The 10,215-nt window shown below is 44.7% G+C and overlaps 1 protein-coding gene and 1 long non-coding RNA gene across 2 annotated transcripts in view; one reads left to right on the top strand and one right to left on the bottom strand.

Moving 5' to 3' along the window:
- Positions 1–729: 729 nt before the first annotated feature.
- On the bottom strand, positions 730–9,756 carry LOC140682397 (uncharacterized). The gene is made up of 3 exons (XR_012054078.1): positions 9,618–9,756; positions 2,109–2,220; positions 730–1,151 (listed from the first exon to the last, which is right to left on the bottom strand). It is a non-coding gene; the product is annotated as an uncharacterized lncRNA (long non-coding RNA).
- IMPA2 (inositol monophosphatase 2) overlaps positions 9,679–10,215 on the top strand; it is a 21,041-nt gene continuing 20,504 nt past the window's right edge. Inside the window, exon 1 of the mRNA XM_012571902.5 lies at positions 9,679–9,928. Coding sequence (XP_012427356.5) covers positions 9,818–9,928 — 111 coding nt within the window. The 5' untranslated portion in view covers positions 9,679–9,817. The remainder of the gene's footprint in view (positions 9,929–10,215) is intronic.

Raw genomic sequence — 10,215 nt, 5'->3', positions numbered from 1 at the left:
CCTCCACTCTCAACCCAGTCACCCATCCAGTCAACTTCTTGAAGTTCACACAGGGTCACAGTGAAAGGTGAAAGCTTTGTCTATATTCAGCTCAGGCTTCACTGTGCCGAGCAGAATGTTCACAAGATCCCATCTCTGAGGCTGTCAGCAACCTGAGAGTCCATGTGAGGGAAGGACTTGCCCATGGTGTAACCTGCTGCCAGGAATCCTGCCTGTGAAGACTTCTGCATTGGCTCCAGAAGCACCCACCTAAGACTGCTAACTGCTGGATTCTGTGACAATTCACTGTAACTCCAAACTGCCTGTCATCAAAATTGCTACTTCAATCAGCAATTAACATGGAACAAATTAGCAATGGACAGTTCATGCTGTGGAAACCACAAGGTCACTTCTTGGTAAAAGGACAGCTGTATGTAACTAGCTACAGTAGCAGCAAGGAAAAAATAAACTTGGGTGGGATAGTAGCAGCCAGCAATGCAATGGTGCTGTAGGGAAAGAGAAATCCCATTTTCAGATGAAGTAGCAATACCCCGAGATGCAGGTACTCAGTTTTATTCTGGTTTATCCAACACAAACAACATCTCAGGTGAAAGGACTGTAAAACAGGAATAAATATTACATACAGAAGAAAATACAGTATATCAGGAGTTGTTGAAATCAGAATCATTTTAATTGACTTTGGTTATTGTAAAAGACAATAGTAATTGTTTCCTGTGTCTTCCAGAGGAGAATGAGCACAAATAAAGTTACTAACAGAGTAGACGTCTCTCATCCCTTCAGTTGGACGAGAGGGAAAATTTCTTGATATGAAAGAGAAAAATTAATGTAGTTCTTCCTCACTATACATTTTAATAAACGCATCAGAGAATGATCAGGCATGCCTTTGAATACAGGTATACCTAATATGCACAGCACAGTGACATAGAGCAAGTAGACAAAAAGTCCCTTCCAGGCCACCATTTCAAGGATTCTATGTTAGTGATTTAGAAGAAAGCACACTCTGATATAGTAGAGATTCTGAATTTTTGCAAAACTTTGTAAAATTACTTCAGAAATAATTTTTCAATGCCAAAGAGAAGCTGAAGTTTAAGAGTGCAGTGGAGCGAGATCAGCACAGTGGAGTCCATCATAGCCTGCATACCAGTATCTCACTGTAGGCAACACAAGTAGGATAACAGTTGTTTCCTCAATACTGAGAATATCACTAGTCATAATCACTTTATACCATTAAAAAAAAAACCAAAAAACAACACTTGAATAACAAGGAATAATACTGTACAAAGTATGTGCAAGGCTCAATAGGACTTAACATTCCTATGTTACCCAAGTGTTTGCTTTTGGTTTGGGGTTGTTCAGGGTTTTTCAAATACTGTGGGTGTAGAAGTAAAACAAAAAAGCCCAGGTGGATTAATTCAGGGCTTCTGCAGAAACCAGAGCAGTCTTGGCAAAGGCAGCACTAGGCAGCACTCAGAGAACAACTTAGGTTAGAAATAGCAAAGAAAACAAGCTCATGATGAATCTTGGGTCACTTGAAAGGTTGAGGGAGCTGGGCCTGTTCAGCTTCAAGGAGAGATGACCGAGAGAAGACCCCATCGAAGTGTATGTATATTTAAAGCAGGGGTGTCTGGGATGTTCTCAGTGGTGCCAAGCAATAGAACAAGAGGCTGTGGCAGAAACTGATGCATAGGAAGTTCCACTTAGATATGAGGAAGAACTTTATTGTGTGGGTGACTGTGGACTGGAACAGATTGCTCAGAGTAGTTGTAAGATATCCACAAACCATCTACACAATCCTGTGCAACGTGCTCTGGGATGACCCCAGCTGAGCAGTAAGGTTGGACAGATGACCCACTATGATCCCTTCCAACATGACCCATTCTGTGATTCTAATGTGTGAAACCTGCTGACCCAGTTTCCCCAGCTCTTCTAGCAACACAACAACCAGTTCTGGGCTCTCCTGCTTACCCAGGAGTTGATAATGCAGCTGTGCACAGCTTTTAAGAACCAAATGTTTTCAAAACACAAAAACTGTTACCAGCAGAACACAAAAAAAGTTGGGAAATAGACCAACAGAGCTAAAAGGGAAACAAGAATTCCTGATTACTGACCTAGAAAGTGAGCCATGCAACCACCCTTCCCAGTTTTCCATGCCTGGCAGGGGAATTGAAGACAGATGGAGGAAGCAGACAACAGCCAGGTTTCTCAACTATGCAGCTAGACCTGTAAGGAGTATGTGTAAGATGCAGATTTTGTCAAACAAGCATTGATCCATCCCAATGACACTAAAAACCCCCTACTTGTAGCTTGAAACTCTTGGGAAAAGCTATAGCTGAAGCTCTTGTTGGTTTAATCATGCACATTATGATCAAACATTTTCAAAATTGCCATTGATTTTTGAGAGGCTCCACTTCAAAGTGAGCATCCATTCTTCCAAATTAAAGATACTCCATCAATTTTTAAAATTGGCCCAAGGCTGGTGCGTAGCATTAGACATCAGATTTTGAAAAACCAAAAAGCTAATGTTAGCCTATGTGCATACAAAATATCCCATTGTTTATACAAATGATAAAAGACTGATGTGTACTTGATTAGGAAACGTTAATTTTCCAAAGATCCTAACAATACATTATTTTTAAAAAACTTCTCAGTGGCAGTGAATGTATGAAATGCTACTTGTGGGAATCCAGGGCTTCCCTCTGTCTGCCCTGGAAGGCCTGGGACCCTGGCAGGGGGTCAGGAACCCCCCTGTACAGAGCCCCCAGAGACACTGCCTCTGATCTCTGTCCATGGAAAAGAGTTTTCAATCTTACAGGATGAATTACAAGCTCTGAGTGTTTGATATGAGTAATAAATAAGTGTGGCACGGGTGCAAAAGTAAAATTTTACGTTTCTAGATTAGGGGTTCAGAGGGGACAAGATGGAGGAAATTGGGTGTGTCTTGTCCTTTTTCTCCTTCTTCATGCCCTCCATGTTTCACTGTAGTGTTGGCATTTTTCTATTGGTTTAGGCTGGGGACACGCTGTTTAACGTAGATGATAGATATTGGCACATCATTGTAAATATAGCACACGTAGTTTCTGGTATATAATGTTTGTAACATCCCACTGGGGGCAGAACCACACACGCTGCCCTGCAGGACAGACCTGCGGCAGGGCAGCAGAACATGTTAGAGATAAGCAAGAATAAACAACCTTGAAAACAGCACAGACGAATTATGGCTTCTTCTTTGGCAATGGGGCAGAAAGACAGAGACTTTCTACAATCTCGGAATCATCAATACCCACAGATTCCGACAGCTACTAACATCCTTTCCACTGTAAATAATGATAGCAGAAACATTTCCTTGCACTATTATTTACCTCGTTTGTTGAACACAATATTTTTTCCTTGCATTTTTGCTTTAATGTAGTTTGGTATGAACAAACACACATTTCATGCTGGCTCACACAAATGAAAATGTCATTGATTACAGTGGTGCTGAGCCTCCTACTTGCTGCCAAAGAGCAAGAATGTGACCCATTTCACCCTTTTTCACCTCCATGTGCACAAAAATTATTGATTTGTCAGAAGATATATAAGCATGGAATTATACAACCCTACAATATGATGCAACCCTACAATAACTCCCAAGTGTAGCCCTTTTCTACATGGATTAAAGGTCAATATGTGTCCTTTCAACCCCCAGAGAGAGCTACCATCCTCATCTGATTTTCCAGGAATTAAAATTTTTGTATGAAAATCTACATGCCTTTGTAAATCATGTACAAAATTCACCTGCCCCAGACGAATCTCTTTTGTTCCACCCGCCCACTGCGTCAGCAGTGGCTTCTTCCTGAGTCTCTTTCAGGCTGGAAGATGGCAAAACTTAACATGATTTTTCTGCATGGTATGTTCTGTGGCACAGTCGAGGCTGCCAGTCTCACAGACAAATGCCAGTTTAAAAATCATGGAACAACCTTGAACAAAATTGCCCTTGAACAAAAAAGGCCTTTTCTCCATCTTGTTTAGATCTTTGGTCACAGAGTAACAATCCCATTTGTGTTCAGGAACCTTCCCTGAAACAGGGAGAAACAGTCTGGCTTTCCCAAGCCTCAGAATGACCACTTTGGCTAAAAGCAAAAGTTTATAGAGTTCAGTTCATGAACATTTCCTGCATATCAAGAGAAAAAGCACCAAGACATGACTGGATTAAAGGTGACCATTTGTAGAACTGGAGACAAAAAATACTTTCTCGTAATATATAAGAAAGTCAATTTAATCTTAAAGCTGACAAAACCAGAGGCAATATTTATTAAACCAAATTAGGGTACAGTCATCCCTATCACAGCACACTGACAGAAGTTCTGTATCCCCTTCAGTGACAGATACATCATGTTATAATACAAGATTGTTTTCAGTGGATCAAAAAACAATACCAGCATGCATGTGGCAGTCTGTTGCTTCTCCCTCCAAGTCCAGGGAGAAATACGATTTTACACCCACATTTCCTGTCTAGGGAAAAGAGTAACTGTATCACCTTGTCACAGAACCCCCTACAGAGAAGAAAAATGTCTCTCGCTGTAGAATCAAAGGCACTCACACCTCAGGAAAGTTCTTGCAGCCATACCACCTAGAAGGGAAAATTTCCCAGGATGACAGAGCCAGTCTGAAAACTCCAGAAAACACTGAAGGATGTAATTTTACCAGTAGAGCTATCTGTCAGACCTTGAAAAAAAAGAAGTCCTTGTTATAACCTACCCCCAGGGCAGATCTAAAATGAGAGCCTTGCACTGTATGTTTAAGGCAGTTTCTTAGTTTATGGCAGGAGGGAAAATGTGGACTGTGTCTAAGCAGTTGTGAAAGACGCGTATTTTATGATTGGGTCTTCGCAAATATTAAATTGAATACTATATTTATTATGGAGGGTTATTTTGTAATACTGTATTAATCCGTTTTAAGTAGTATGTTAAATATAATTTTAGGTTACAACATAATGTTAAAATAGAAACTTTGTGATGTAAGATATTTTTTACTAGCTCAAGAAAAGGATAAGATAATCAAGAAACTCTTCACACAGAGGTAACGGTGACACAAAACCTGAAGAGTTACAGCCTCCTTGTCAGAAAAGACAAACATTCTTCCACCTTCTCTCCATCTTTATGGAACCACCAGGATTAAGGGGAAGAAGTTGATAAAACCCAGAAAAATTCTTAATTTGCAAGGAAATTATGCATCATGTATGAGATATATGAATATGCAACAGGCTATTGCTTTTAAGGGTTATTCCTTTGTACGCAAGGCATGTTTTTGGCAGCTTAGTGCCCAAAGACATCCATAATTCTTTGCTTTTTATTGTCTCATAGTGTCCTAATCCTCATTATCAAAATTTTTATTACTCTAATTTTATTGCCACTTTTTATAACTATTTTATTACTAATAAACTTTTAAGATTTTAAAAAAACAAGTGATTGGTGTTTTTCACGCAGTGATCCCTGAGCCTTCTGGACACAGAGAAGAAAGATGGTCAGAGTATGGCTCTGCATGATAGAAAGGGAACACAAGAAATATCTCATACATCACTCAGAACAGTGCATTAATCAAGCATTAACTCATTAGTGAGCATTATGAAAAACAGTGCCAGTGTTAGGAATCCGATTGTCTCTGATGGAGCAGAAGTGGGATCAGCACAGCTCTTCTGGAGAGCCCAGCAAGAAGAAAGAGCATCTCCTTAAGATCTAACTTCCTTTCTTGTAGCCAAAAGGAAAATCTGGGCCAAACAGCCTCCTTTATCAGGTATAAAATCTCCCACTGCAACATTAGGATTACATTAAACTACAACATTGTAGCAGTTTGCACAAACAAAAAGCTGCTCATCTGGGTTACTGCGTAAAGGCAGACTCAAACTACATGCTTTGTGAGGTTCCTGATAAAAGCTCTGGGGAAAAGGACTAGAGATGGTAAACAACAATTTTATATGACTAATCCAATATAATCCTATGCTGGGTAAAAAAGCCATCTGCATGGATTCCCACTGAAGTGCACTTTAATAACAGTGCAGCAAGCCTCTGGCTGTCACACTGAGGAAATGCTCTTTCGCACTCAGGCTAATAATTGCAAAAGATTTCTTCCTTTTTCTTTTTTTTTTTTTTTTTTTTTTTCACCCCTCTGTTTTTATTAAAGCTGTTATACACTTGTCCTCCCATTTTATTCCCTGTTAGGAGATCATCCATCAAACCCATGAAAGTGACAAAGATCCAGCAAGTCCGTGAAGTGACAAAGATCCGCGCTGGAGAGCATCTGAGGATTCCATGCCGACGGCCGGGTAGCTACAGCGAGGTCACCCTCTCTCTGCAAAACTACAACCTTATTACATCACTGCAGCCTGCAATTACTGTCGGAGTAGAAAATGGCAAGCTGTCTGCTGAGGCAGAATTAAACCAATTCCAGCTGCGGCAGCTGCCCCACCGAGTGACCCTGGGTTTTGCTCCGAGCAGACCGCGCTGGGGACCCTGCGCGGCTCCTTGGGACAGGAAGGGAAGGAGACCGCCACCCCCAGCTGAGCCACACCTAAGTCAATTAGGGCTTCACACCCCGGGAGAGAAGGAAATCCGTGACTAGGCTCCCTTTTCTCCTCTGAGGTCAAAGAGGAGGTTTTCCCCTCCACTGAGCGTCCATTGTCTCGGGGAAGGAAGTCTGACATCCACACAAGTCTGCCTGGGGCTCAGAAGGATTGAGGCAGACAAAGCACCCAAGAAACACTTGTATTTCAGGTTCATCAGGATGGGCCTATTCCAAGTGGATTAAACACGCGGCGTGTGTGTAGGTTACGAAAGGCATGCGAGAGGAACTGGCTAGTGTTTGGGGTTATGAAAGATCAGAGGTTATGAAAGACCTTGGCAGTTATGAAAGATGAGCCAAGAGTCTGATCCAGCAAGGCAGAGAGCAGCCTCAACCAGCTCGCAGGTGAATGGACAGTCAAAGTCAGCCAGCAGCTCACATCAGGAAGCTCACACTGCCTGGGCAGGTCTAGGCTAAGGAAGGTTTGAAAAAATCATGTACTAGGAGAATGATAAGGAGAAATATTACCGTTTAAAAGCCTTAAAGACAGCTGTATTTTCTTGCAAAGTATTTTGGAAAGTCTTAAAATACTAGCTGCAGTTACTGATTTTCTAAGTATTCTTTACTGGCCTTCTAGTCCTGTTTTAAATCTACCTGCACAAGCCACATAGCTGCAGTAAATCGGTAGAAAATGAGGGCTCATTCAGATATTTTAGCCTCTCAAGTTCAGCCTCCGGTGATCCTATTATCACTATTCTACCACCAGAATGAAAAGAAGGCTGGGGACATTCTACTGTTGAAATGCTTATTTTCCAGACATCACTTAGAAAGAGGACATACTCCCGGCGAAGAAAAATATTGAGGAGAGCACTTCCCCCTCTTTGCAACAGTACTTCTCTGTGAAGTTGTGTGTAACTTTCTGTAGATACCTTCAGTGGGGATACTTGTGTATCCTGCCTACTGCACTGTAATTCACACTGACTGCTTTTAAAACATGCCTTAAACAGTCTTCCAAATGCCCCTGTGATAGCCTAATAAAAACAAACCTCCAGGCATTTAGGCAGACCCCAGGCATACAGGAAGAAACGACTTGCACTACATCAGATTAGGATCTAGCCTGTTTCAGCAATAGGTATAGACTTTTGTTGTTGGTAAATTCTGTACCTAAAACTTTGTAGTTCAAGGAAAAACACAGAAAGCACTTCTATCATGGTCTGAGATGCTTCCTGGAATGCAAAACCATGATTACCTCTACATCTTCTTTTTCACCGACGTTAAAGCTGTCTATACTACATCTCAGCAGTCCGCAAATCTCACCAGAAAATATATTTATCCATCTGGCCCTGCACAGAAACTCTCTAGGGAAGGTCCTGAAGACGCCTCATGCTATGGCAGCAATAAAAAGCACAAATTTCCAGAACCTAGAAGAAACTCAGATTAAGGAAGAATGCAGACCAATTCTATTCTATACTAGTCCAAATAATAATGCATGTTTGTAGGGGTTTTGCACTTAAGGAAACTAATCAAACATAGGAACGATGCAAATATGCATTTGGAGGAAACAAGTGACTTAGAACAATCAGTCAGCAGAAAGATTGACAAACATTTGGTGAAGATTTATTCAACAAAATTTCATCATTTCATGCTTCAACCAAATTTACACACTTTGTGTAGTAGTTAATTCACCTTCTCATAGTTTGTTACCATTTTTTTTTTTTCTGATTCAAAATGGGGACTACAAAATATTTCATTAAGTAGACTGACAGCCTTACTGTCTTTGTGGCATCCACTGCCAGGGTGCAGCTTAGAAATTTAAAGAATTAAGTTGAATTCTTGTGGAACAATCCACAAAGTTCACTCCCTTGCTTTAGAAGGAAAAGGTCTGAGTGTTTAATTTTAGAAAGTGTCTATTATTTTTGTGAACTGCCTAGGCAAGCATGTCCCTCTCATCCCAAAGTCATCTTTGTCCTACAAGATAAAAAACAAAAGAAAGCAGGTCTAGATTTAGGATCTGTTACATTAAGTAGACTACCCATATCAATTTAATTTAGCCTAATCTCTAGGAAATTAATTAATTTTGTGCTCAGAGATAGGAAATGTTGGTGTTAGGCAATTTTCTTCATGTAAATTTGTTACTAAATCATCTCTATTCTAGCCCTGAAAATGAAACTCTCAACCACAAAGCAGGTGCTGAAAGACAATAACAAATTTCATGCACTCTGTGTACCTAATGCCTCTTTCAAAAAGCGACGCTGATGGATTCAGTCCCTGGGCTCTCTTTTTTCCCATTCAATGCCAATGTGCATCAGAACAAGTCATTTGGAAAAGCCTCACTCTGACAGATAAAGTGTGTGTTCCCAACACTCACTCGGTGTTTTAAGCACAACAGTCTGGCTGCTCTATTGCATAAGCACGAATTCATCCTGGGCTGCCCTCCTTCGGAGAGGCGGATCCAGAATCGCTCAGCTCTGTTCCCTGTTCTGCCGGCATGGCAATTTGGCTTATACGGGTTCTGGAACAGCGGGTTCTCAATTCTCTTCTTCTCATCCTTGACAAATCCAAAATGACACACGAAGACAAGGGAAAAATAGAAAGGGCCATGTATTTCTTACCACACACTTGAACTCCCAATCACTAACAAGCTGAACTCCCGAGGCCGCTTTTCCCACACTTTTCCCCTTTCATTCCCGAGATGGCCAATGCCAGCGGCCAGCTTTTCCCCCAAAGTCCCGGTAACGCCGACAGCCGGGCCCTCGTTCCGCGAGGTGGCTCTGGGCACACGGGGACAGCGGAGCCCCGAGGGGCGGCTCGGCCTGGGAGCGCGGCCGCTCCTCCTTCTCCCGGGGAAAACAGGAGCGCCCCAGCCCCAGCCTGGCGGTACCTCCGCCATGTCAGGAGGGGCGGCCGGGGCACGGCCACGGCGATGGCGGCGCATCCCGCCCTCCGCATCCTGCGCTCCGCATCCCGCATCCTGCGCTCCGCATCCTCCCTGCGCACCCTGCCCGCCGCATCCCGCCCTCTCGCCGCGGCTCTCCGCGGTACCCCGCCTCTGCCGGCCCTCCTCCGCCCCCGGGGCTCACCTAAAGCCAGCTCCCAGCAGCCGGCCCGCCTTCCCCATTGACCGCGGCTGCCGCCTCTCTCCGCCCGCCGCGCTGGGCGGGGCGCGGCCGGGGCGCGCAGTGACAGCGCCGGGCGGTGTGTGCGCCCAGGGCATCCTCCTGGGCAGGGAGCCGGGCCCCCCGCGCCCCCCGGCCCCTCTCCGGGCAGCGCGGCCGCCGCGATGAAGCCGTGCGAGGAGGAGGAGGAGGAAGGGCGGGCGGCGGGCGGCGGCGGGGACCCCTGGAAGGAGTGCGCGGAGGTGGCGGTGCAGCTGGCGCGCCGCGCCGGGCAGGTGAGAGCCGGGCCGGGCCGGGCCGGGCTGCCCCGCGGCCGGAGGAGCCTTCTCCCGGCGCGGTGTGAGGAAGGGCCGTGCGGGCGCTCGGCTGGTGCGGAGCTGGGGAGCGGGAGGAGGGCGGCGGGGCTCGGCACCCGCTCGGCCGCGGGAGGGATGGCGGCGGCGGGGCCCCATGCCGGGGGACCCCAGAACCTGGGGGGCCCATCCCTCAGAGGCCCCATCCCCCGGGAGCCTCATGCCGCGGGGCCACTTCCCTCGAGGCCCCAGCCCGGGGTAGGGGGGGG

Source organism: Taeniopygia guttata, chromosome 2 (assembly GCF_048771995.1).
Source record: "Taeniopygia guttata chromosome 2, bTaeGut7.mat, whole genome shotgun sequence".
In the NCBI taxonomy this organism is placed as follows: Eukaryota; Metazoa; Chordata; class Aves; order Passeriformes; family Estrildidae; genus Taeniopygia; species Taeniopygia guttata.
This window is presented reverse-complemented; position numbering and strand designations above follow the sequence as displayed.